The sequence below is a fragment of the Drosophila miranda genome, chromosome 3 (genome assembly GCF_003369915.1).
Source record: "Drosophila miranda strain MSH22 chromosome 3, D.miranda_PacBio2.1, whole genome shotgun sequence".
Classification (NCBI taxonomy): domain Eukaryota; kingdom Metazoa; phylum Arthropoda; class Insecta; order Diptera; family Drosophilidae; genus Drosophila; species Drosophila miranda.
In genome coordinates this window covers 17282045-17309749 of record NC_046676.1, presented here as the reverse complement: position 1 = coordinate 17309749, position 27705 = coordinate 17282045, and the positions used below count along the sequence as shown (strand labels likewise).

General features: G+C 51.3%; 1 protein-coding gene across 5 annotated transcripts; it reads right to left on the bottom strand.

Annotated features, from left to right (window-relative positions):
- Positions 1-189: 189 nt before the first annotated feature.
- On the bottom strand, positions 190-27705 carry LOC108159207 (NACHT domain- and WD repeat-containing protein 1). 5 transcript variants are annotated; one of them, XM_033391536.1, is made up of 20 exons: positions 27555-27705; positions 26408-26524; positions 17207-17735; positions 16843-17150; positions 16596-16771; positions 16386-16530; positions 16155-16320; positions 12870-13779; positions 12326-12801; positions 10466-10913; positions 10260-10389; positions 10045-10156; positions 8477-8659; positions 6796-6891; positions 5645-6728; positions 5329-5571; positions 4950-5266; positions 4576-4654; positions 1580-2281; positions 190-1199 (listed from the first exon to the last, which is right to left on the bottom strand). In XM_033391536.1, the coding sequence occupies exons 3-19, from the start codon at positions 17399-17401 to the stop codon at positions 2232-2234; spliced, it is 5118 nt and encodes a 1705-aa protein (XP_033247427.1). In that variant the 5' UTR covers positions 17402-17735; positions 26408-26524; positions 27555-27705; the 3' UTR covers positions 190-1199; positions 1580-2231. The 5 variants fall into 5 exon arrangements, with proteins under 5 accessions (XP_033247427.1, XP_033247426.1, XP_017147771.1 ...); XM_033391535.1 differs by having other exon boundaries at positions 1580-4654; XM_017292282.2 differs by lacking the exon at positions 1580-2281.

The window sequence follows — 27705 nt, the reverse complement described above, 5'->3', positions numbered from 1 at the left end:
GCAGACGAAAGCAATGCATAATGAAATAATCCCAGTCAAACCAAATTCATCCTCAATCGTTGTCAGCTCGCTGCATGTACCATACGTGACCAATTAGGCGCCCTGAAACCCGAACCGTGACGTGTTCATCGGTAGTTATGGCGTTCAGCGATCTGCAGATTTCTCTCCCAGAAGAAAAACTCAAAGGACTTGTGTTTTGCCGTTTCGCAGTAAAGTTGAGTAGAGTTTTATTTCGGTTTAATAGACATAGACGGTGTGTGTGTGTACATTGATCCATATAGGTTTATGCGTATGTGTGTTATCATATCTATATCCAAGTCCATAGCCATTTCCAGATGCACAGTTCCTCGGGAGATGGTCGGCTACGTCTGGTGGACACTACACTACACTACAATACAATACACTACACTACACTACGCAGAACGTAGATATATGTGGGTTTTTTTCTTAGTTTAACAAAGTTTCACTTGTGGCATGCATAGAAATATCTGTGTAGAAATATCAATGTTTTTTCGTTCTAGGCCAGAACCTCTGATTGTCAGAAAGTTATTGAAGTTCTCCAAGGGAGGTGCAAGTCCCAGGCGCAGGAGCCGAGGGCACTCCACTCTGCTCGGGTACTCTGTGGAGCCCTACACGGCTGGGACTCAAGTGGGAGCTTATTATAGACAGTTTATTCTTCGCTCGTGCTCGTATTAGTGTTTTTTGCATTTTGCATGCACGAGTATGTATTTGGTTTTCATTTTAAGCATAGTTACGCTTTTAGCCCCTCAGAGAGAGTGTGTTTGCACTCCTCGTTTGAAGAGATTCTACGTTATTCCTAAGTGGTACTATATAATTATGTAGATGCAGATGCAGATGCAGTGTACTAGTTCAAAAAACACTCAACAACAATAAAATGTCCAAATTGGCTCACTTAATGCTATAATTCCTACAAAGTCTGAGACGGTGGTTTATCTGGTTAAATATCGTTCATCTACACACAAATGGGAGGGATCCCCAGTCCAAGCTCGACTCGAGGGAAGATGGCGGCTAATTGTGGCGCTTGGTTTGGTTACGTTACGCTTCTTATTGCTTGCTTGATTCTGGAAACTTCTGGAATGTTTCTTAATGTGTCTTAATTGCTTAATTGTAGAAGTGTAATTGCTGCCGGCTCAGGCCTTATCCCTTGTGGTAGCCTCCTCCTCCTGAAGCGAAGTGATCTGAATAAAGGAACAACAACAACAACAACAAGGGGGTTTTGGTTAGATGGAGTGCTCGATCGCTGGCGTGTCCATTATTTACTCTAGTGACATGCCTAACACTGAAATACTGGATTGGGTTTGGGTTTAGGGTTCTAAGTTCGGTTACGTTACGTTCAAATCTAGTGGATAATTTCAAATAAATATTACTAGTAATTGCACGGGACAGACATTCAAGAAGTTCAGCTGGAACCACAGCCACTTCCAGCTGGTTCCAGCTGGCGCAACTCTTGGCCAAATCAAAGGTGGGTGTGGGTAAGCTCTAGCCGGCCATAAATTGAATCTTGCCAAGGGGTACGTAGGCGTGGTATCTATGCCTCTATAGCTGGTTGTCTACTTACTTGATTGGTTTTCGGATCCAGCTTTTGGAGGTGCAGTCTGCTTAGTGCAAATCAACTCTTGTGTCGTTATTTGGTTAATATTATTGTTATAACTCTGATATTGGATAAACTGTTTTGGTTTCTGTACTACAATATAATATATTGCAAGTTGCATGTAGAATTCTCAAAAGTGGTTCAGCATTTGCCTGAGGTACATGTTCGAAAGTATGTGTTCGTGTCTCCTATGCAGGAGTACGAGTATCTTATCTGGTATAATGGGTTTCCCCTAAAAGAAATCGTCGAAGTCGTCTAAGAACAGAAAACAAAATCACAAAATATTCTACATTTGCCGAATCGGGTCGGTTCGTCAATTTGGACAGTGCCGTGCCGTTTTTTTTTAGAGGTGCTTGCTGAGGTCTAGGTAGTGAAATGCCAATCGAGAGGGCTGCTTTGTAATTGTAATTGTAATTGTAGATCTATGTATAGGTACGAGTATGTGCGTTCTCCTTGCAAACAAGCATTGGTGAGTAAACATGTTTTATCGTTTAGTTTAGGTTTTTTTGTAATATTTATCGACGTATATGTAGCTGTTGGGGCTGTTGGGTTGGTGCCTGCCTGCCGTACGATGCTCTGCTACTGCGGTCACAGTTCACAGTTCACATTTCACAGTTGTCTATGGGTGCAGGGAGCTGCGGGAACTGGTTTTCGAACTGTGGGCGTTGGCTGTTGTTGGTGTTTCGTTGGTGGTTCATTTCAGAGTTTGGAGTTGTGGTTTGGTCGGGTTGTTGGAATGGAAAATGGGAACTTCATTTTCATTTGCGTTAAGAGCGGACTTTTGTCCAAACAACTGTGCGTCTGGGCAACTTGACAACAACTTTAAATTCAACGAGTAGGTATTCAAATATATAGATACATAGTATACATATACATATATACACATCGAGAGAGCGGAGAACGGTATGAGGTTCGAGAAGACTGGGAGGTGGGTGAAAATGCACGTATATACGAGTATGTATAGAACGAATATTAACAAATCAAGTAACAATCAATTTACATTCAGGTGGTCGAGTATATGTACGAGTAGTATGGTACAAAGGAGCGAGTTCCGCTCTGGCTTTGCTGGATCTTCTGGCGTGTTGAGAGAGAGAGAGCAAAACATGCCTGAGGAGTAGGATTGAATTGATGAACTTAAAGTAGAGCTTGGAGAACGCCTTTTCAGCTGCTTACCTCGCTGGGCTGAGCACGGTTCGCGTTCACCTTCACATCTGAAAGAACCCCCAGCCAGGCCCTGCCTGCACCCGACTCGCTCCCATTCGGCTTCGATGGATTTTAATTCGCTTAAATCGGGCAATTCAATTCATTATCCAGCCAGCGATGCGTTGGCCTTCACTTTGCCTATCGAGTTAATCGCGTTGCAGTTTCATTGATTGCAATTTCATGCCTCGCCAACTGAGAAATGAGCGCACCCAGTGGTCCGGTCGGGTCGGGTCGGATGGGGTCCGATTGGGGGAGATTGAGCATTATGAAAACCCCTTTGCAGTCGAATAATTGATGCTGTTGGTTTGCCATTTCACGAGGAAAATCTAATTATCAACTTTTCCACATTTCTCCGATAACGGACAAGCAGAAAGAAATCAAACCCCCCAGCGTCGGGGACAGTGAAAAGCTGAATGTTAAGGCAGGATACTTTGGAAAATAGTTGCATAACAATGTGTATATATGTGGGCTGCCCTTTAAGTCCTCTTATGTAGAAAACCCAAGCTTCAATTTACAATATTTTGCCAAGTTTTTAGGTGCTTCCGGAGACCCCTGATTGTTGGTCGAATCAAAGAACTGCCTCTTGTGGGCAACCTGGGGTGTAAACAATTATACACTTTCCTTTATGAGAAAATCCTCTCGTAAATCATTTCAGTATCGAACTATCCGATTGTGAATATCCGGAATTCACCAGAAACTAAGGACCCCTGTTGACCGAGTGTTGTTCCACCTTCACTGATGTTTCGCTAAGTGTACTCACCTGGCTTCTGCCTGTGGGTCTGTTGTTCATTCTGGTACTGATAATTGGGGATAATAAATGAACGAGCACGCAAAATAAAACCAAATAAATTGTGGTAACTTTTATTAAAAAAAATAGGTCCGACTCGACTAGTCGGGAGCATCTACGCATGGCCAGAACTACATAGTACGTATAAAGAGTAAAGAGTTGGATAAAAGTGCAGGAGAACAAAAGTCGTGTGGTGCAGTGGAGCAATGGCTAGAGTGGTTGTGTGGCTGTAAGGAGGGGTTCGTCGGGTGGTGGTGTCATTGGGCCACACACTCGTTGCAAGTGGCTGTTGACTCTTGGGAGCTCGAGTTCGTATTGGAATTGGCTTTGGCTTTGGGACCGCTCCGTTCGGAAGGGGATTTGTGGCGCAGGAGGTGCCAGCGGCGGCGGAGGTAGCCGCCACTCGAGGGAGATGACCTCTTGGCCAAGGGAACCTCGTGCTCGTCCGCCTCAATGTGGCCGAATGAGGCGCGACTGTACTGCGGGTGCAGGACAAGATCGGTGCGTAGGCGCTGCACATTGCGACTGTCACAGTTCTCCACCACGATGATGGGCGTGGGTCGGAGGGGGTCCGGCGGGTTCAGGCGCATGTGTGGCTGGACGGACAGGCAGTTCCTCTGGCGCTGACCGCGCATCAGGTGCGACTTCAGGCTGGGCCAGTGGAAGAAGTTCCGCAGAGTGATCAGCCGAGGGGACTCTGCCGGTGAGGGGGCCGGGTGTAGCAGATCCCTCACCAAGTCGGGCGCCACCCGGTGGAGGGTCGCACTGCTGTCGGCGTTCTGTTCGGAGTTGGGGGGTTCTGTCCGACTGGTCGCGTTCAGCTGGTGGCTGCTGTTGGTCTGTGGGGGGGTGCTCACGTAGAACTTGGTTCTCGGCACTCGCAGACTGTTTGTCTTCCATGCATCGTTCAGGGAGCGGATGCCAGGCAAGCGTGCAAGGAGGTGGATGTGGTCGTAGGAGGCTGACAACATACCTGCGCGCTCGTCCTGGTACTCGTCGTCGTCCGACGACTCGAGACGGTCCTCCACCAGCGATGTCTGCCTCGACAGACCCTGATGCGTGGTGCATGTTGCAGTTTGCATGTTGCATGTTGCATGTTGCATGTTGCATGTTGCAGGTTCAATTACACGTTGAATAACAATTGCAGTTTGCACATTTCAGATTGATGTGTAAGCAAACAGAGACGAAGCAAAATGAAATGAAAAGAAAAGAAAAGAAAGGCAAGGAAAAGGAAAAGGAAGAGAAAAACCAAAAAACCAAATCGTGAGCGCCATCTACTACCATGGAAACGAGTACAGAAGCGAACAGTGGCTAAGGCCTGTGCTGCTCCGTGGAGCATCGACTTACCGCGTTGTGGCGGCGTCGGGGCGGAGACCGCTTGTTCCACAGCGCCTCCAGCTGGTCGAAGTGCTGCGACTGGGCCAGAGCGGCCTGCTCGGGACCGATGTTGGCATTGGAGGCCCCCGTCTTGTTCTCGGCGATCTTCGAGATCTCCTCCATGCTGGCCGAGACGCTGAAGCGTCGCTTCAGGCGCTCGTCAACCTGGGCCATCATGACCGACGAGGTCAGGTGGCCGTACTTCTTCTGCCAGGTGTATGTGTCCAGGGAGACCTCCTTCTTCAGCAGGCGCTTCATCTGGCGCTTCGGGCCCTGCGGCCGGAGATCTGAAAGCGAGATCGGAATGCGGGATTACAGAGGCCCCTAAGAGTGACAGACGGAGGCAGACCATCCACATCCTTGGTGGGTCCCGAGTACGTAGGCAGCTTTACATACTGCGCCGGGGTGTTGTGCAGACAGATCACCGGGAGGTTGTAGCTGTCCACCAGTTGGACCAGGACCCGCGACACCTCCAGGCTGATGTCGAAGTGGGTGAAGGGCACGTGCATCTGCAGCGAGGTCAGGGCCAGGCCGCGCTTCGTCTCCCACACGATCAAGGTCTTGTCATCGCTGCCCGACACAGCCGTGGATCCTGACAGGGCAGAGGGGGGGCATTAGATGGAGCTCTGGGAGCGGACATGGGGGACGCGGGGATGCGGACTCACCATCTGCCGAAACCTTCACTCCGATCACTGGACCCAAGTGTCCGGCCAGCGTGTGAACCTCCTCGCCAGTGAGCAGGTCCCACAGGATGAGGTTCGTGTCCTTGGAGCCGGAGAGGACCTGCGTCTTGTTGGTTACCGAGACGGCCACACAGGTCACAGCGTCGCTGTGGCCCACCAGCACCTGGCTGAGCTTGCCACCCGTGGACTGCCACACCTTCAGCGACATGTCCCGGGAGCCCGTGATGATGTGCATGCTGTCGGCGCTGATCTCGAAGCAGGTGATCTCGTCGGAGTGCGAGACCGAGTACTTCTCGTCCTCCTGGGTGAGGGACCAGATCTTCAAAGTGTTGTCCCCGTTGCTGGAGGCGGCGAAGCGCATGTTGTTGGTCACCACCAGGCTCTTGTAGGGGCCCTGGATGGTCTGCAGCAGGTTGCCCGAGCTGGCCATCCACACGAGCAGCAGCGAGTCACGGTCCGTGGAGATCACTCGCAGCGAGTCCATCAGCACCACCACCTTGATCACCGGCGCCGCATGCCCCTTGAAGGTGTTAATGGTCTCGGTGGCCGCCAGGTTCCACACCTGCACGAGCCGATCATCGGAGCCCGTGGTGAGGAACTCTCCGTTGGGCGCGAACTTCAGGCAGTTGACGACGCCCGCGTGCCCCTCCAGGCTGCACTGGTACTCCGGCGTGTTGATGCGCATCAGGTGGACGCTGCGGCCCGAGGCGATGGCCATCAGCTGCGAGTCGCGGGATAGGTCGAAGCACGTGATCGGTGGCAAGGTCGTCGAGGGCGAGCGCTGCGCCTGGGCGTGCCGCTTCAGACTGCGCTTGCGGCGCGGGTTGCGGGAGTACGGGTTCACGTAGAGCTCCTCATTGCGGAACGAGTAGAACGTGATCTTGTTGCCGCCCACCGTGACCAGGAAGTCGTCGTTCTCCATCGCATAGACGGCGGTCACCGGCCCCGGGTTGGGCGGCATGGAGCGCACCAGCTTGCCGGAGTGCATGTCGTAGATCAGGGCTCGCGTATCGTCGCATCCCACCACGCAGCGCTGACTGTCCTTGCCAATGGAAATGGTCCGTATCTGCAAGGGGAGGCAGGCGTAGAGAATCATAACTGCTCGTCAGCCTCCGGCACGGACCCCCACTCACCTTTGACTTGTGGCCCTTGAGCGTGTGCAGCTCCTTGCCCGTGGCCAGAGTGCGCACATAGAGGGCATTGTCCTCGCACAGGGCCAGGAGGAATACCTGCGAGGAGACCATTTTACAATTTCCAATTCAATGCGTTTCGAGAGTTACAATTTCTGAGATCTGCAGAGCCACAGAGGATGCAGGCCAAAGGCCATGCCCTGTCGATTTTACCCTTCCTCAGAAGTACACTACAAAAAGTAGTAGCCCCAGGCAGAGTTATCTGCCCTTTAACCCGTTTAAGCTTTTTCCTCAGTGCATTGAGTATATATGAGTAGTATATGTATTTTTGCCCGGGATTGCCCCACTGAAGGAGATGATGTGCTTGTTATTCCGCCTGCTTATAGGCAATTTTCAACGTGTGAAACGTAATTTTCGGACCAGGAGTGGAATGCTGACAGGATTGCTCTATGGTCTTCGAGTTTGGCCTTAACAGATAGGCAGACTCCAAAGGGCAAAGGGCGATAGGACGCAGGACGCAGGACTGTGAGTGCAGCAGACCCCATCCCCATCGCAGGACACCTTGAATTACAGTTGGTTTCCTGTTGTCTGCCTTCTGTGGATTTATTGGATAAATGGAAGCGCGAATGGGATACAGTTTTGGCAGGAGGCAGGAGGCAGGGGACAGGAGACAGTGATGGAAATGGGAGCACGCATCAATCGCCACGCGGGAGGAAGAGAGGGCGAAACATAGTTGCCATTGACAAAAGACGACGACGAAACGTGACAAAATGGCTCGTCCCCCGGTTTCAGCACAGTGCCGCCCGCCCCAATCCCAATATCGACCCGGTATCTTGATGTTGTGCTGCGTGCCAAATTGCCGCTAAGTATGCAATACTTATTGATGGAAGCCAACACATACATAGCCATATTCCCACTCTCTCCCAGCTACCAGCTATGTACCAAGCGGGCAGGCAGCTTCTGGTCTGTGTTTTGTCGAGCTGATTGACAACAAAGGATTTGGCGCGTAATGCGTCCCAAGCCGAAGTCCCTTATTAGAATCTCGTGCTCCCCATGCCTAATCTGCCACACAGCAACCACAGTCGCTCCGCTTTATCTTACGTTTCCAAGGGAATCGTATCGGCTCTCCCCACATCCACATCCGCATCTATCCATCCAGTGCTTGGCTTTAAATTGCGCACATGGAGTCGCAGTTCGATGCCGGAAATGATATTTTCCCTCCATTTATATTTCCCCTCCGCCGTCCCCTTCCCACCCCTCCTTCTGCTTATATTGCGCTTAAGTTGCGCTTTTCGCTATTGCTTTACTTGGAAAAGTTTCGCTCAAGTGGAATGTGCTTTAAGCCCCTCGTTTCTGGTGGCTCAGCTGACTCCCCCCCTCCCTCCTCCAGCTTGGGAAGAGCAACGAGCTCAAAGGGATTCCCCCCTTTGAGATGGAAACTTTTGCCACTTTGAGAAGTACCCATTTCCATTCAACTTAATAACAGTCCCAACATTGCAACCAGCTTCCGACGAGCCCGCAGAACTGTGACTCAGAATTATGAATTAATTCCATTCCTTATTCCGTTCCATTAGGTCCATTCCTTAAGTATTATCAATTAACAGAAATGTCGAAATGATTGAGATGTGTAGCCCCCGGGAAGCGGTGAATGATGTGGACTGATATTTGTGGGAAAGTCACTCACCGAGTTCCATGAGATGTCGATGCGCAGGACGGGACTCAGCATTTGCATGGTGTTCAGCAGCGCAAAGTTCTCGAGGTTCCACACGCAGATGGTTCGGTCGTGGCTGCCCGAGATCAGGACATCGCACGCTCCGGCCACCAGGATCCCGCTCACAGGGCCGCGATGGTGGCTGATTCGGTGTTTCTGAAACAACACCAAAAAGAAGGTCATACCAAGCCGCTGACATTGAATGTAATTTGGTTTTATGGTCTACTAAACGAATACTCTTTAAATATGAATCGAGGGCAGGAGGGGTGGGCTTTCTTTGCGTGACACATGCGCTACCATGCCGCATATCCTTTCTGTTCTTGTTCCCTGTCTCTGTTCCGTTCTGCCAGACCTTATCGCTGTGTCACATTTTGTATGCATTAAGTTAATTATCTGCTGGCACGCGATATTCTTCAGGGCAGTACACAGGAAAGCCAGGGAAAATGCCAAAACTTTGATAAATTAACCCAAAACTTTAAAAAATGGCGGTACAGAGAAAGGAAGTGTCAGCATGACGCTGCGTATACGTAATATTTTAATTAATTCAATAGGCGCCCGTAATTGCACACGTGTGCATGTGTGCGTGGGTAGTATGCACACACAGTGACTCCACAGATTCCCCGGCACCTCCTGACGGCCAATTACGTTTCTGTGCGGCAGCCAAGTCAGCGAAATTGACTTTAAAAGATGCCCGGGGGCAACCAAGTGGCAATAAATCCAATTTCTACGGGTACGAGTACGAGTACGAGTACGCCTATGTGTGTCAACAGGACGACGGAGCACCGAAACGAGGACGAGAACAAGGACGCGACACACATCCGTACTTGGTATGCAAACACGGGCCATTGTGCGTAATCACAGTTTAATGCCTGCCTCTCGTCTCTGAAATATCAACTTAGTATGACTGATGATGTGGGGTGCGGGGAGGGGGTGCACGGCAGAACTAGGGCAGGAGGGGTGACGGTGAAACTCGACCCCGGGAAGGCTCCTGCCACGCTTCATTTGCCGTTCGGGACGCAGAACAGCCGCGAGTGCGTGGCTGCCGCTCAAACTCATGTTCAACAAGCAGGGCACACATGTCGGCCAGAATCCCAACCCAACCCAACCCCTCGCCTTTGCTGGGACCTTGTCTTCCCTATGACGAGAGGGGTGAGAGGGGTCACATTTCGTGTGTTTGAGGCAGATGTCCAGCGGTCCTCGTACAGAGGAATTATGCATTTGGTTTGTTTGATTTGGTTTGCGGTACGGTTTTGCAATTAGCTTTCCATTTGCCAAATGGAAAGTGCTCGACGCAATCAAATATAATCAGAACACAGATGCAGGAATGCTTGAATTTAAGGCCAGTTCGTGGACACCTCATATTCCTTTGGGTGGAAATAAGCAGAGCTATGTGATAACCATCGTAAGAGACGACCAAGAGTAGCCTTTGCACCTACAATTGCATCCTTCGATTCTCTTTACTCTTTTAATTAACAAATCCTGTTGTCCCCCACAGTCACAGGACCTCAGAGAGCTGTGTGTGTGTGTGTTTGTGTGCTCACCAGTTTGCCGCTGGCCAGGTCCGTGATGGCGATTGTGGCATCCTCGCTGCTGCTGATGATCAGCGTGTTATTGACCCCGGCTGCCACGCCCGTTATGGGGGCTGTGTGGGCGCTGAAAGGAGACAAGGCGGGGCAGAAAGCGGGGGCAGATGGATAAATTGTGCCTGCAGAGATTTACAAATTACCCAGCGGGCAATGGAGGAGGGAGCACTCACTTGATGTGCGCCCGACGGTCGCGCTGCGAGACGTGCCAGACGAGCACGCTGGTGTCCTCGGAGCCGGTGAGGAGGAGCTCCGGCTCGCTGGTCGGAGCCACCAGCAGGCACGTGACTGCCGCAGTGTGTCCTAGAGGGGCGTTATCGCAAATGGAGTCGCATGATTAGCTCGCCTAATGGCAGGACATTAGGCAACTGAGACTCACCCTTGAAGATGTGTTCCAGCGAGTTGCTCATGATGTGCCACTGCTGCACCTCGCCCGAGCTGGTGGCCAGGATGAGGTGCTGCCTCGAGGGCGCCAGGCAGACGGCTCGGATGACGCCCGTGCCCGACACCGTCATGGTGCGGATCTGCGAGGGCAGCGGTGCCGGCAGCCATCCCGTGAGCGGCACCAGCAGCGGCACGGCGTAGCCATCGCACCAGGCCGTCGCCGAGCGCACCGTCATGCTGAGCAGCGAGTTGTCGTCGTCGTCGTGCTCGCTGATCGGACGCAGCCAGGAGATCAGCTGGGAGCCCAGCTGCATGGGGTCGCGCGTGAGCACGTCGCTGGACTTGCGGATCGTGTAGTAGATCAGCTCGATGTCCCTGTCGAGGATATAGCAGCGGACGTGCTCGATCAGGCAGCGCAGATAGCTGATCGACACCGTTTGTACCTGGATCGGGGTGGGGCAAGAGTGAATCGAATTATTTTAATTTATTCCACGAGATCTTCTCTCACTCGATATTTCATACTGAAATACTATATAAAACTATTTGGAACAGCAGGATTATATATTCCATCTATGTATCTGACTATCAGCTCGATTCTGGCATTGATTTTGCGTTAATTTTAATTGAGTTTAACAGAGAAGACCCTGGCCATATGTAGAGCCAAGGAGCGTGGCAAAGATGCAGAAATTCGATTAAATCTCGTCTCTTGAAGGACTGCAACTAATTAAAGTTTGTGCGGCTCTTATCGAGCCTCCGTTCTGTTCTTGAACTGAATGCAACTGACAACAAACAAAAGAGTTAATTTAATTAAATGTCCAAGTTGCTTGACGCTCGTTACTTTGCTCTCTGGCTTTTCGTTCCCTCTTTACCCTATCGCGGGGTATGTCCGGCCATAGAAAGGATACAAAGGACTTGGCACAGAAGTAGAATTGTATGATTATACGGACTTGCTGTGAATGGGATTCTGTCATCGGTTCTCATTATTTATGGGAAAATTGGTTCATTTTGTTATTTGTAACTTTGTTTGTTGTTGACGGTGAAAAATCATCATGAAATGCATATTGCAGGGACTTTAAGCATCACAAAAAACAACGTTAATTCGATTGGCTCACACACACACACACACGCACACACACACACACGCACAGAGTCGCGTAATTTGGATGCAATGCCTCGCAGATCCGAATGAGTTTGTCGGACTGAATAAATGAGTGGCTGCATAAATGAATAAGCCGAAACGAAATGAAATCCGAGGAAGACAAAAAAAAAAACGGAGGGCAAACTTTCCCCGCTGTGGCCTCCGCCGCACAGGAAATGGGGGCAAGCAAACGGCGGAGAGCGGAGACAGCTGTACGGGACTTAGTTGGATTATACATTCTCGGAATGGGCCCAATGGGCGCCTGAAACTAGCTGTCGGAGCAGACAAATTTAATAAATTACCCGTTTCAGAGTGGTTATCCCTGTTGGCCCCAAACAGAGTACCATTTCAGCTGAGCCGAATACAGAGCAGGCCATTTAAGGCCACTCCAGCACTAATTGAGAAATAGTAGCTCGAAAGTTACTCGAAAGGACCTTTCTACAGAACTATGGGTACACTCGTATGTATGAATGATGAATGTCTGTCCAAATGATGCTCCTACGTTGTTGTTATTTGCATTGCTCTCCGTCCGAGTGAACAAAGAGTGCACTCTGTCCTGTTTTCAAATCGAATTCGATTGCCACAATAGGCAGGCAATTATGTGAAGCAGCTCCCAGGAAAACAGAGAGTTGATTGCATTTCCAATCGGTTTCCCCAGAAACTAATTGGGGAATTGGGGAATTTGGGGGAGGGACGGAGACTGTGCCACGAGCTTACCGCCGCCAGCAGGAAATCAAAGTTGCAGACTGCGATTTGCTTGAAGCGTGTCGTGTCGTCGGAGCGCATCAGGTGGTGCCAGCTCTCCTCCACGTGCCGCATGCTGTAGCTGACGTCGGCGGCGATGGGGTTGTAGAAGGTGGAGGTGTCGTCGTTGTGGTGGGTGGAGGAGGACTTGCGGCCAGCGGAGACGTTGTCCTTCTCGCGCTCCCTCTCCTTGTGCGGCAGATCGCCGACTGTCCTGAGCGTGTCCTTGAGGCTGATCACGGACTTGTTCTCGCTCTGGGTGGACTCGTTCTCCAACGTGCTCTCGTCCTCGTCCTGCGGGAAGAACAGGTTGGCCAGCTCCATGTGCAGGTTGCGCGTCCTCTGCCCGTCCATGTACCGTCGCTTGGCCACCACGGCGCAGTAGTTGTGGCGCCACTGGATGAGCACCTTGCCGGACATGATCTTGTCGTGCAGCAGCAGGAGTTTGTCTGCAAGAAGGGAAACCCGAGCAGAGATAGACACACGGGATGCCCCCACATCGATGATGGCTACTCACCCATTTCCCTGTGGATCTTCTTGAAGGTGGCGAAGCTGAAGTGTCCGCTTCTGGTGTCGATCAGGGACTCGGGATCGTCGGTGGGCATGAGCAGCTCCAGGAGCTCCGTCTCGCTCAGCCCGTACTCGGAGCAGGTGATGTAGGCGGCCAGGCTGCCCACCGCCTGCCTGCCGTAGTGGCGCTCCAGGCCGTCGAACTGCTGCTCCACGTACAGGACGAAGCTGACGTCCGAGACGCACTGCGGAGGCCGCCGCAGCTCCGTGGCGTACTCGCCCAGGTTGAGGTCGAACTGGTACTCCGCCGACTTGAAGCGGTCCCGCTGCATGGGCGTGAACTTGAGCTGCTCGACGGGGGTGGTGGAGCTGCAGATGATCTGCACGTTCCAGGGCAGCGAGGTGGGCAGCCAGGAGAGGGCGGTCACGATGTCGCAGTCCAGGGGGTTCAGCAGGTGCAGGTCGTCGATGAACAGGAACAGGACGTCGTTGCTCATGTCCTCGACGCGGCGCAGCAGGTTCTGGAACCAGGTGCTGATGTACAGCGGATCGAAGGAGGCGTCCTTGGGTAGGTAGCCCTCGGGGATGTTGAAAATGATCGAGATCTGCTGGCAGATCACGCGCAGCAGCTCCAGGTTGTAGGCCGAGCGCGGCGTGGCCTTGGCGAAGCGAATCACGCGGTGGACCTTCGTCGAGACGAACCAGCCGGCCACCTGCCCGTACAGGGTGCTGATCAGGGCGCTCTTGCCGCTGCCATCCGAGCCGCAAATGAAGTACGGCGCATGCCGGCTGCCGTTCCTGAAGTTCGCCATCAGATTCTGGCCCAGCTGCGGTGGCACCCGCGACTCGATGAGGGCCGCCCCCTCCACATGATCGCGCAGGATGCGCAGGTGAGTGGCGTGCTCGTGAAAGATTTCCTGCAACCAAAAAAAACAGTGCGTTTCACTCATGCAGGCTTGGGGCTTTCGAGCCCCCAAAGATGGTGATTACTCGAATTTCACCTGGAACATCGAATGAATGCAATTGACAAACAGACGAGGTCCTCGTCGTTTTGACAGATTGCAATTTCGGATTACATGCGCAATCCGATGCGCCCACACACATGCAAATAATTTGCATAGAAATTTATTTTATAGCCTTTGAGCTGGCTCCGTCACTGGTCGGGCCAGTAATTGGATTTGCCAGCCACATGGCCACACAGCCCGACAGCCCGACAGCCCCACAGCCCCACAGCCTCCTAGCATCCACCCACATCCTTCCTGCCACCGCTCGAACTCCTCTCGGGCCAGATGCTCTCTGTGGGACCCCTCAGTGCCCATTCATTACTTACCGCCGACGCACACACGATTCGCTTACATAGATACAGATACATACATACATATGTTTATGCCAGGGTATCATCCGCTTCCGGTTGGCCTGTCGAGGAGCAGACCACCTCGCCACATCATCAACGTCGTAGTCGTCGTAGTCGTCATCTCCATAAGTCTGAATGTGAGTGGCATTCAGCGCGCTTGCCTCGTAACTTTGTTTACCTGCCACCACTGTGCCACCTGCTGAGTGGAATGGAATGGATAGGAGTGGGGTGGAGTGGAGTGGCGGAAGGTCCTCAGCTTGTCTGGCCGTGGCATGTGTACCACTAACAAGTAGTCACCGTGTCCTTGCCGGTATCATATTCCTGCTCTGACTCCGGCTCCGGCTCAGCCTCAGTCTCCGGCTCAAGTCCCCGTTGATTGTAAGCAGCTTTTGCCTGGCAAATCTCATTTGACAGCTTCTGCGTAATGCATTTCTCGAGGGTTGGGCAACTAAATCAATATTGCCAGGAGCTGTCAGAGAAGACAGAGAGGACCCCGGCTGGCCCGCCTCTTCTATCCTATCCATCGCTCTTTAAGGTGGCTGCTTAATTAGATGGCATTTGACTTGCTTTAATTTCATTTCGCTCGAGTGCCAAAGGTCGCCCACACAAGAGTTGCTCACACAACGTGCCGCAGCAGCCGCAGGTGCAGTCGGACGGGTGGAGGAGGAGGAGGAGGAGGAGGGGGCAACACTTTGCATATTTCTTGGTTGCGGCTACAAATGCCACAACATTTTGTCAGAGTGGGTAGGACGAGGGATATGCGTTTGCCACTGCCACACTCTTATCCAAGCCGGGGGGTCGGGGGGACTGAGTGCAGTTCATGTTGCTGCACCGTTAAGTGCAAACAAGGGGACGACCTGGGCGTGGCTACATTGTGCCCAAGTGTAAGTGTGTTAATATGTCAGAGAGCTGGTGCGAAGGGGGCGGGCGAAAGGCCAGGCCACGTCCGCTAATGGCCCGGACCGGTTCACGTTGCGCTTCGTCCTTCGGCTGCGACCGAGCTAAAATGTTAAATGCTTTCAACAAAAGCCATCCAGCAGGGTGGGGCCAGGACGCAATGGACGCCTTATGCAATGGGATGCGGCTGAAACAACCGCAACTGGAACGGAAAGCGGAGCTGAAACCTTGAGCCAACATATTTCTCCTGCTCCCTGCCACTGGGGCAACTCAATCGCAATGGGTTTTCATTGCAGGAAATCTCTTTTAAACCCAATTTCGACAACTGTCATATGCAAAGCATACTCTACCAGCCACAAGCACAGATACTCGAAGGATGCTCGAAGGATGCTCGTGGGATACTCCTGCACACGTGCAGTGCAATTGAATTTCGCTCGAAATTGCAATCGCCGAACGTTTTCGATACGTTTCAGGTCTCGGATTTACCGGATATCGGAGCGGAGGTGGAGGCGGAGGTGGAGGCGGAGGGTATCTGTAACCAGATTTAATATGCTATTTTTCGAGAGCAGAAATCCGGAATCCAGAAATATAACGTCCCTGCCACTGAAATGGAAACCATTTTAGTTCAGTGCAGGCCATCCATTTATTTGATTTCAGTTGGTCCGGGATGTGTAGAAAAGATGGCAAATACTCGTAAAGATGAGAATAAAAGGTCAGTTTGTTTGGCGGCTTTAAAACCAGAGCCAGAAGACATCCAATTTCCTATAGAAAAAGATATTATTCTCAAGAAGAGCGCATAGGTATCCTTATCCGTATGAACAACTCGAATATATCATGCTAAGAAGTCTTTCATTCTAGGAAATGGATTCATCTGCAGGCAGTCTACACAAAGACTCGCACTCGTCATAGGCTCATCACCAAAAGGCTGTGAAAACTAGGGACTGAATAAGACTCTCTTCTGAGAGCCTTCACAGGTATGTTTGTTGTTGAAGAGTGGAAGAGAGTCTATGGTGGAGCCATTGGCTCGTCCTTTCGACTTACCTGAACAGTCTTTTTCCTCCCCTTGATTACATCGGGATCATTGGTGATGTGCGCCTCGATTAGCAGACGCAGCTTGTCGGTGACTTTGTTCTTGAATTTGCTGAGATAGGACTCGTGGTCCTCGTTGTCCGGGTCGATCATTTCGCACGAGGCACTGCCTGGCACCCTGTTCGGTGAGAATAACCAGAATGAGACAGCCATTCGCACAGTCGCGACTGGGCAGCGACTTACACTAGGGTTGTGTGATTGTCCGTGGAGAGGTTCATAGTGAGCTCGTCCTTGATCTTCCGAAGCCGGTCATTGGCCTCCACATCCCGCTTGGTGCACTGGGCGGCCCGTTCCCGAAACACGGCGAGGATCTTCTCGTTGGAAAGGGCTGCAAAGAGAGCGGGTTTGTGGCTAGGTGAAGGGCTACAATACAGCAGGTCCTGCAGTGCTCACCCATGGCCTGCTCCACTTCGCGCTCGATCTGCGTGCGCCTCAGCTGCTGCACTCGCTTCAGGAAGTCTGCAGATCGCGCCGAGGCACCTGGTCCTTGGACAAAGCCTTGCAGCGCCTGCTCCAGCATCTTTTGCATCTGCTGAGACTCGCTGAGCCAGGCGTCCATGGGCAGTACTCTGAAGGAGGAAACCAGACAGATGGACAGATGGAAAGAGGGCCATTAGCTGTGGGATCGCAGCTTACTCACCGATAGTCCTGCTTCAGCTGACGCTGCACCTTGGATGGATCCATCTCGTACCACCTGGCTAGAAGAGCCTCCTGGTCGGCCGTTGTCTGAGGGTCGGCCAGCACCGCGGCATAGATGTCCTCGTCCAGGTGCGTGGGCAGCGGCAGGCGTCCGAGGCCGTCGCCGATGAGCGCCAGAAAGAAGACGCTCTTCGTGTGGGCATGACAGGTGTCGATCTCGTGCAGGTAGTCCTGCAGCAGATAGGGATCCCGCTCCAGCTGGTTTACCTCCAGCGCCCCAGTGCCGAAGTGCATGTCCACGAACTCCAACTGCGTGAAGGCCAGCGGGTCAATGGGTCAGTGAGTCCACTGGACTTAGGACTTACCTCGATTTGACGGTCGTCGTAGAGGCCCTGCAGCTCGGGGCCCACCAGCTCCAGGAGCATGCGGCGCTCCTGGTTGAACTCCTGCTTCTGGCTGGCGACATAGATCTTGATGAGCAGCGGCTTGGGCAGGCGGGTCTGCTTGGAGGTCACCCCCTTCAGTGCGTTCAGCACACTCTCGTCGATGGGCGCGGCCATTTTCGGCAAAAGTCCTCTTTGTTTTTTTTTCGCTTGTGATTTTACGGGTCTAGGCGCTAGGCGTGCGTCTGTGCCGGTGTTGGCTCGGCTTGTTTACTTGACTTGGTCAAAATCAGGCAGCATCGTGGCTCCCGTCGCAATTCGAAACAGCCCTCGAAGGCCTTGGCACATGTTCGACCTCAGCTTCAGCCTCGAATGTACTTCTGTTCTATGTGAGTATCTCTATCTGTCTCTACCGCACTCTGGCACTCGAATGCGAATGCGAATGTGCCCGCTTGGACCCCGACGGGTCGTCGTGGGCATAGCGTGCCAAAAGTTTATCCTTTCGATTCAGCTGCAAATACAAATTGAAAAGAGCAGAAATTGTATTTATGGTCTTTTGCGGAGGGCAAACTTTTTGAATAACCCCAAAAACATAATAAAAAAGACCGCCCCCCATAATCAGAGATACATCCTACACCCTTCACTGCATCCGCAGGACCCAGGGGCGCGCACGAGTTGGCCCAGTCAGCAAGTGTTAACATTTGACTGGGTTTTCGATTGAAACATTTGGTCAAATCGCTTGGAATGGCACGAGCACGAGGCAGCATTCCACACGGCATACATTCTACATTTCATTCGAAACCCCCCCCCATTCGATGGCCCCCACCGCATAGCAAACGCGGGAGAGTGCCCCTTCGGTTCCAGGGGGGTTCCAGGAGAAATTACTTATCAAAATAACGGACAAAGCAGTTTAAAGTAGATAAACTCTGCTTTAAGACAAACACACATAAAAGAGCCCAGTGGGGCATAGCCCTGTCCTGGTTCTGGTCTTGGTCCTGGTCCTGGTCCTGGTCCTGGTCCCGGCACTAATGAAGACCCCACCCCACCCCACCCCGACTGTCGCTTGTCTGCTTTTGCCCGCCAAACAAAATCGATTGCAATTAATTCCGCTTCAATGAGTTGGCTAAATTGCTCGTTAGAAAAACGTCTGCGGACCTGCGAGGACAGGACGTACGAGTAGTCCTCTGCGTTTCCTTTCCTCCAGCAGGCCAGTCCAGTCCAGTCCAACCCAAAGCCAAGCGCTGAAAGGTGGTGCCGTGAGTGTCACTTTCAATCGGGCTCCACCCTCGTGGCTCCATAAACGTTTGATTTCAGACAATTTCAGCTTAATAAGCGCCTTGACACCCCTACCATCAAAACGGTATATATTTCGTGGATAGCCATTAGGCCTGGTCTAAGATCCGATCGTAGTCACTACCCCCCGAGAATCCCAAAGGGACAATCGCCACCTCTCCTTCTGCCTCTGACAGGACTTCGATGGGCACTCGAGATTCTCGAGCACCGCGTGTAAATGCCTCACTTTGCCGACTGCCGAATGCCTAATAGCTTCTCTAATCCGATATATGTACGTTCGAGTGGGCCGCCTTCGAGGAGACAATTTTGGTTGTCAGGCACTGATCGTTATTGCCGATTAACCCCATTATTAGTCAATTTCCGACATTTCGGAGGAGCGTTTCGTCAAAACTGTCAACCGACTAAATGTCCTCCGGCCTGGCGAGGAGTGGCGAGTGGTGGGGAGGGGAGGGGAGGGGGCAGTAGGTGGGAAATTAATGGCGACATGCAAACACAATTCCTGCCGGCCGCCTTCGGGCCTGCTCGGCTCCCATTACTCTTCCATTGGGCGGCTGTCGGTGGGCCGTGCCTGGATGCGGGTTACGTTGGTCCTTGGGGGGGTGTCGAATGACTGCCATTAGGGGGCGTGGAGCTGTTCGGGTGTTGCTGTAGGTCAACTATTGTTGCATTGAATGGGACACTGGCATTGTACGCAAGCCCTCAATGGCATCCGTATCCTTTTTAAACAAAAAAAAAGAAGGCCAGGCGAGTGGGAGGATGCCGGAATGCCTGCAGTGGGATGCTCATAGAAGAAGAGCTTATGTGATTATTATTAAAATTCCCCTTTGACTCTGTACCAGAGAGGAAAAGTCGAATAAACCGAACGAAGCAGGAGGTGCTTACGAATCCCCTTCACTCCCGCGTTGCCCTTCCGGTTGAGGATAGTGGCAGACGGCTCCAGGGAAGAGGAAATATTCGAAACGATTCCACTTTGACTTTGCGAATGGAGGGAGCAGCAGCCAAATGGCTCTGGATGATATTCCTAATCAAAGGAGTCACGATTGCTCCAATTTCCCATTTCACATCCTGGCGGAAGGACGGCTATGGGATGGCCATCCGCCATCCGCCCTCCGCCATCCGCAAACTAAAATGAAAATAAAATATTGCTGCTGACTCGCTCGACGTAAATAAATAACTAAATAAATGATAATAGGCCAAAGGCCGCAACAGGCGGGACCCAAAACAGAACAGAAAACAGAATCGGGCCCCAGAAGCACGGCCAGACAGCAGGTGGTGGGAGGTGGGAGGCGGGTGGCAGGAGGCGGGTGGCAAGAGGCGGGTGGCGGATGGCAGGAGGCAGGAGGCAGGCAGGGCACAGCAGAAGCAGCGCAATCGAGCGATTCAGCCAATTCTCGGTGCCTTCTGCCTCGAGCAGAAGGAACAGAAGGCGGCACACCACACCGTACCACACAGATCGAGGGCCAGGGCCGGAGCCGGAGCCGGAGCCAGACCCGGAGCGTATGGGGAGCATTAATAATATATGCGATGGTGCAAGTGTGAGGCTCTGCATGTCATTGTGTGTGTGTGTCCTCTTCGCTGCTCATTTTTCGGATAAATATTTAAGGGAGCCAGCCAGACAGAAACAAAATTAGAACAGTCGCATTTCATTCCCAAATGCCACACACTCTCATTTGCCCCTGCCCCCTGACTGGCAGTGGCAACTGCTACTCGGTCGTTATTCCATCCCTTTGTAGGCCTGAAACTTTCCTGTATAGAAGGCTACGAGTCCTGAGCGTGATCAGAACAGGTACATACCGATCTACCTACAAAAAACAGACACAATATAATCGGGGAGGACCACGGACCAGATATCTTTTACCTCCCCTTTGACCCTCCTCCGGGCAAACAAGAGGAAATGAATGCCTCTCTTTTTTTTTTTGAGGCGCAGCTGGAATGGAATGGCTCATGACTTTCATTGAAATAAAAGTTTATGCCGCCATCAGGCCAGACGTGGCTGGGCCTCCTGCCTCCAGCCTGGCCCCTTGATAAATACAAAATGAGCCGCCATTTGCCGGAACCTGGCCCGCCCATTCTCACCCCCTAAATCTGTGCTGGACAATTGATTCCGCCCAGCTCCGCCCCGGTGTCCAGCCTCATCATCAGGGGGGGGGCCGGGCCGGGTGCGTGCAAATTGAGCAATATGTATTGGGCTTTAGCCGTGGCCGTGGCCACGGGCCCACCTCCACGGGCCAAACTTTCGTTCGATTTTGTTTCCTGCAATCAGGTACGTGCCCGGGCGCTTAAAGCTGGCCGAACGCACGGGCCAGGGGTCAAGGGCTCTGATTTATGAACGAACCACCCAGCACCCAGCACCCAGCAAGCACTTCCAACTGCATTGGATTGAGTCAATTTTGAGGTGCTGTAGGGCCTTCCACTCGAGTCCCTGACCCTTGAACCAGTTGTGTTTCTCCTTGTGATTCTTTCTTGAACTCCGCCCCCCCCCTACCTCTCTGGGCCACATCTCTGGCGCTTTCATTTTTCAGCAATGTTCGCAAGACAATTTTGTGTGCTGCTTACCTGAAGGTCGTCGTCGCCGCATTCCCTACACACAAAAGCAGCTGCTGCCAGTGCCACACCCCCTTAAGCTTTAACATTTTATTTATGCAGAGGCGGGTGGGTGGAGGAGGGGCCGAAGAAATGCAAAAACAATTTCAAGTGTGTCTTTCTTTCTGTGCCCGCTTGTCGTCTATTCACTGCCTTTGTCTCTGTTTCTGCCTCCCCCGCCTGCTGCCCGTCCTGCTCTGGTTCGCACTCTCATTTTGTTGGCGAAAGCAAATAAGCTTTCAGAGGCAGCTCACGAAATTCATGCCTGAATACGCCGGGCCCAAAAGGCGGAGCGGCCCGAACAAGAAGAACTTGGGCAAAAGCGGCATAAATCAAAAAAAAAAAAAACATATAGACAGCACCAGCAGAAGGCTTCAGCCTTTCCCTGAACAAACATGTGTATGTATACATGTGTATTTAAACACACACACACACACACACTTACACCCACACACACACTTACACACGAGCGCATTTCCGGTCGCTTGGCAAATTCGATTTCATGGCTTTGTCACGTAAAATTCTCCCCGAATTTCATGTCAATGAATCCGCATTTTTACGTCTGTCTGCAAACTTATTGTAGATTTAACATTTGGCGCAAATGGCTTTCTTCTCCCTTTTTCTTGCCCCCCCCCAGCGACAGAAGTTGGCCCAAAGAGAGTCAACAATTTTGATTCTAGTATTTGCACATTATTAGGGGGGCCAGGAATGGAGGAGGCGCGGTGTCCCTCATCAGGGATGGCGAGAGGATTGTCAAGGCCTTTCTCTGCATTTTGTATTTAATTATTTAAGGATTTGCTTGCCGTCTTTTGCTCAAAGCTGCTGCGGCAGGTGTGGCAAGACCCTCGAATATGATTGAATAATATTTGATTGGTGACCGGAATGAGGGTCCTATGGCATGCGATTTGTCAATCGATACTGTTGTGTGAGGACGTTTGATTGGTTTCGAGCTAATGATGCGTGCGACTTGCATGAATTTGATTCCTGCACTTGAGCGAGTGCTCCAATTAAAGTCGAATGCGACCACAACGATGGGGCGAGGCGGCTAATTGGAAATTGATTTCCCAGAAGCAAAAGTTACCTTTTGTTTGGGCACCTCCCCTTGGGCATTCCTGAAGTCGCAAGCAAGTCCTCCCATGAACAGGGCCCGCAGAGGGGCTCCTTGGAGGTATATCAATTGCGGTTTACGAAGTTTTGAAACCTGCCAGCCCACTCGTGTGGTGCTGCTCGTATTGAGTGAATTTTGCTCTTTTTCATTTGCAAATGGAACATGAAAAGTTTTCGCAGGCGCCCCGGAAAATGTGCAGTAGCTGCCAGTTTTATTTTTCATTTAAACTGTTTGTCTGTGCTGTCGAGTCGGTCGGGTGGTTCTTGCAGTCCTGTCTCTATAAAATATTAAACACCATCGCTGGCTAGCTGGGGAGACAGGGCATTGCATAGTGGAAATACCCTGTAAGGCTTATTCGATCGCAAATGTTGCCCTCCTAATGGGTGCCCGGGTGGCTTTTATCCCCATGAAAGTTGATTACCTCCTTGGAGCAGGCCAGGGCTTTCATCCTCGTGCTTGAGATTCTTTGTTGTGGGGGCTGCGGGGCAGGGGATTTGCATGCATAGCAAAAAAGTTGACCTAAAAGTCAGACACAAGCCCGGGGCAAGGAAATTGCAACGCGCCTCTGTTGCGGTCTAGCTGCTCTGCGGCAAATTGGTTTTACCAAAGAGCCCTGGCAAGGCTCGCAAGGCTCGCAGGACTCGCTTGTGTTGAGCAGCATTGAGGGGGCTGCCGTGGCTGTTGTGCGCCAAGTGCCAAAATTCATTAAACGGCCCTAAACAAGTGGTGCAGCACAGCAACCAGGACACGCCAACAGCACATGCCACATCCAACCCAACGTCCGCGCTGGAAAGTGGCATGCAACAGTTTTATTTATGACGTGTCTGCTTTTTAGAACTACGCTTTGTCCGGCACGAGGCACGGGGCTTAGAGTGGCTCTTCGACTTTCCCCCCAAGAATCCGTGTACTCCCAGTACTCCATGTAATCCAGCAGCTGCCACTTCCTGAATCACTATCTCTGCCCGTGAATGATTCCTTGGTGTAGAGAGACCCACACCCCATCTGGGTGTTTAGAGAGCTAGAAAGTGAAAGAGAAAGATCTTCAGATCGGGATAGCCCCGTCCAGCTCGTCGCTCACTCTCTTTCGAGGGTCTTACCATACTCATATGTGCCTACATCTGTTAGTGCCTGGTTTATTTTGTTATTATTTGTTTGTTCCATCATTATTTGCTGTTGTTTTTCTGCACACAAAACCACGCAATTACCGAGTTCTTGGGGCTGGGTGGGGCGAGTCGTGACCAGAAATTTCCATCTCAGCAGTCTTTCCAGCACTCCGCAATACCAACAGATCTTTGCTTCCTCGCTCTGAGCGAGTCTTCCAAATCAACTCTCATCAGGGGTACAGCAAGTGAATGGGGGAAATGGCAAGAGTAACGGCCAGCTACACTGAGAACATTTCATGCAGAGCATCTACAGGTCGTTGAGGCTTTCTCGGAGGTTTCATTGTTTACTTTGTCTGCACCCGTTTCCAGCTGTGCCCAGCAGACATTGGACGGTGGCAAGCTTATTTCATATTTAATTAAAAGTGAGGCACACACACACATAAACACACAAGAGCCAACAAGCTCGCGGGGGGCTGGGTTTTTTAGGGGGGCGGGGGGCAGGCAGCGCATCGTCTGGCGAACGGTAATAACAAAAATAACAAAATTGTGTGCAAATATTTAAAATCTTTCGAATGCCGCATTAATGAGCTTTTATTCTGATGGCGATAAGAGCAGCACTCTGACACACACACACACACACGCACACACAGATAGCACACAGATAGCACACAGACATGTCCCACGGAGTGAAACAGAAACAGAAATGATGGCTAATTCGCGATTGCCTTATGCTAAACAGATGCGGGCGAAAACAAAAAAAACGAGACATTATTCTGCCAGCGGAAAATCAGAGCACTGCCAGGGCGGACACGGACTGGAGTCCAACAACTGTAACGCCCCCGCAGAGCCACAGCCCTGCCACAGCCCTGCCCCAGCCAGAAAGGCGTGACGTGAACATTCCGCACAGCAGCCCCGCCCACGGGTCCAGCCGGGGGGAAGCGTAGGATCTCCGCATGTGTTTACAGTGGGGCCTGTCAGCATTTGTTCATAATTTCTATTTTCATCACTTCTCTTTCTCCGCCTCTCTCTCTGTCTCTCTGTCTGCTTGGGTGGGGGGAGGGCGGGGAGCTGTGAAAAATGCCAAGAATGCGGGAGAAAGAGTCGGGAAAGCGGGAGGATCGCATATGTGAGGCGAGTGCTGCAGTCAGGCCAGACTGGGCCCATTCTGATGTCCTTATCAAGTGGTTTGAGTGCTGATTTATAGCACTTTACCGTCGCTTATCCTGCCAGCACCCCGCACCCCGAAGGACAGGTGGCCGCGCCCAGCACCATCGCCTCGCCTAAAGTTTTAAGCGCCCACTTTGCATTTAAAGTGTGTAAAGTAAAGTGTGCCAGATACAAAAACGCTCCACCCGCACATAACTCATACGCCCGGGTGACCCAGCAACCAGCACTCAGCGCCCAACATCCCTCGCAGCGAGTTAGCCAGTCGAAAAGCAGACCGCACTTTACCTAATTGAACGAGATTGTGCGAAAAACACCAAATTTCGGAAATCATTCATAAAGCTATTCATTTTCATGCTTTAAACGGAATTTAAAGAGTGCTTAATTTTCAAATTTGTACAAGAATTCCATGCCCAGCCCATCCCAACGCCTCTCCGCCCAATGATGGAATCCTTGCAGTTCATTTGGCCCATTGCTCAGCTCCCTTAGGCTCTTGGCAGTAAGCATTCTGACGTTGAGCACAGACGAGACTCACTCTGATGGAATATTAAATTGAAAATGAAATTACTCAAAGGCATAATCCTAATGATTGATTTATACGGCTTCACTTGCACATACACACGTGTATTCATTGATTTGTACGTATTTGTGGAACAGTTCACCTTTTAGTTTCCATTTTCCACTTATTTGAAATAAACTTTCCCCAGACTCATTTCCCCCGAGTGTTTACACTAGCATTTGGGTAATCATTCGCTGCCCATTCCCAGAACAAAGAACGAAATGGATGCAATAAAACGATGCCGATGTTGCGCCAAGAATCAAATTAATACTTTAATGGGTACACGGATGCCCATGGCCAAGGCAGAGCCAGCAGCCAGCAGCCACAGCAATTATATTATGGGCAGTAAAACGGACTTATGGCCAAGTTCAGACCAGAACTGGGATGACAGGGATTTCGGCCACCTCCTGCCTCTGCTTTGGCCCATTTTTAGTTTCTTCTGGCGGCACAAAGTGGGTGTTTACTGTTTGCCTTTTAAAGTGGGTCTTTGGCAACGAAATACAATAAATTTCTGAGATTTATAGAGAGCACAACAACTCGGACAAATCGCAATTACGCCGGGCTACGCCGTAAATGGAAATTGTATTCCGTCGTAGACCATGTGTGACAGCCCATTCGTGGTTCCGCTTATATTCTAATTAATTCCACTTGTGATCAGCTCCCGATTAATTATTTGCCAATTTACCCTCATCAAGTTCATGGTTGGGCTGCCAATTAGGACGTGCCACGCCCCCCACACTAGAGCCAAGAGCTCCCCGCCGCGTGGGCTGCCCTCCGACATACGCATATACGATTTGGGGAGCACTCAGACACTTTTCAGAATTATCAGACATAAAACTCTTCATGGAAATGAAATAAGCGAATCGTAAAAAAAAAGGAAAACTGTGTGCGGGTAATGGATAATGTTTTTAATATGTAATCAACGCTTCTTGAAACATTTTGCTCCGCATTTACCTGGCTCGCGGTGCTTGCGTGTGTCGTAAACATTTTTATTGGCCATTTTCGACATGAAAAGCATCGAAAGGATGTGCTGCCCGGACAAATGAGAATGCGGCTAATGGCGGGTGGGTGGGACACAAGGAGAGAGAGAGACAGGGAGCGGGACAGCGGGAGAGACAGGCAAAGAGGAAAAATTAACCATTTTCATTTACATTTTTCGTATTTTCTTATTTGTGGCTTGTCATGGCCATGGCCATGGCATATCTTGATATTACGCATACGCCGCGTGGGCTACGAGCCGATTTGGGTTAAACATCCAGAGAGCGACGGGTTGGCCAGCACAAAACTAATTGCCAAAAGCATTGTACGAGTATCTCCGAGCATCTCCGCCCCCCGTGCGTTTATTGATCCCGGAATGGATGGGGAGTACTTACCCGCCAGCAGCTCCCGGGTGTATATTTTTGTATGAGTTTTGGATATTTCGCCAATTTTCAACAATTTCTTTCACTTTTCACTTGTATTTCGTCTGCAGTTTCGACTCTTCTCTCCCCCTGCGAGTATTTAAAAAAAAAAAAAAAATTGATGGAAAGTGCAGGAAACGGAGCGGGCGGGGAATATCCAGTGGGGGGGGGGAGGTATAACTGTGTTGGAGCGGGATTTGGTTGATTGGTGGGGCGGTTGGGGTGGGGTGGGCGTTTCTCATTTGCATTTTATGCATATTTTAATTGCTTCCAGATACAGAAATGTGAAAGGAAATTCAGGGGAAACCCCCGAGGCACTCCACCAGCAAAACAGACCCCCCTCCGCCCCGGTCGCCATGCCCTCAGGTGGAAGCTGTACCAGAACAATGGACAGGACCTGGACCTAGAGTCCCGCTGTGGTCAATGCACTTGGCATAATTTTCGTTTTTCTTTATTTGCCGACGTCCTTTGTTTTCGTTGTCGCTTTCATTTAATTGAAAATTAGAACAAAACTGCGGGAACAAGTTGTTCCGGCCCGGGGCCTGGCACTCGGCAGGATTTTGCGTTTCGCCCACCCTTCGATCCCTCTGTGCTTTGTTTATTAAACTTCAATTAGACAAGTTTTTTTCCAATTAAAATTTGCGCGCTGCAATTTTAAGGGTTCTCTCTGGCCCGACCAACTTTTCGAGTGCTTGGGATCGAGTGGGACCCGGCCGGGGCGGGGCGTTGTGGATTCCTCGGGGTATGGCCAACTTAATTGGTTTCCGTTGCTCATTCGGCTGAAAGGACTTGCCGTGGAAACATGAGGGGCCGGGCATGCACATTGCATCATATTGCTGGCGTACCAGAGTCGGGACATTGATAGATGGAAAATGGGAAATGCAGCTCCATTTAAACAGTAGCGAGAGAGCGCAACATACGCAGAGGAATGTCACACCTGCGACAGAGGTGGAGCGGGAGGGTGAAGGCTCCAATCACCAAATATAAACAACGACAACGACAACGACACCGACACGGGAAACCGTACACCAAACCATTACCCACGCCTCCCATGTGTGTGTGTATCTCTGTGTGTGTGTGTGTGTGTGTGTGGCGTTGGGGGTGGGCTACACTTATTTACACTTCACTCGGCTACTTCGGGGGCTGGCTACGGCTCACTTGTTCGCGCCCGCCTTCACAGTTTTCTGGGCTATTGGCCTGCTCGACTCGCTCGGACGTTCCTTCCACCGGTTGTGAGCCCCAAACGCTTTGAAGTTCGACGAGGAACTGAA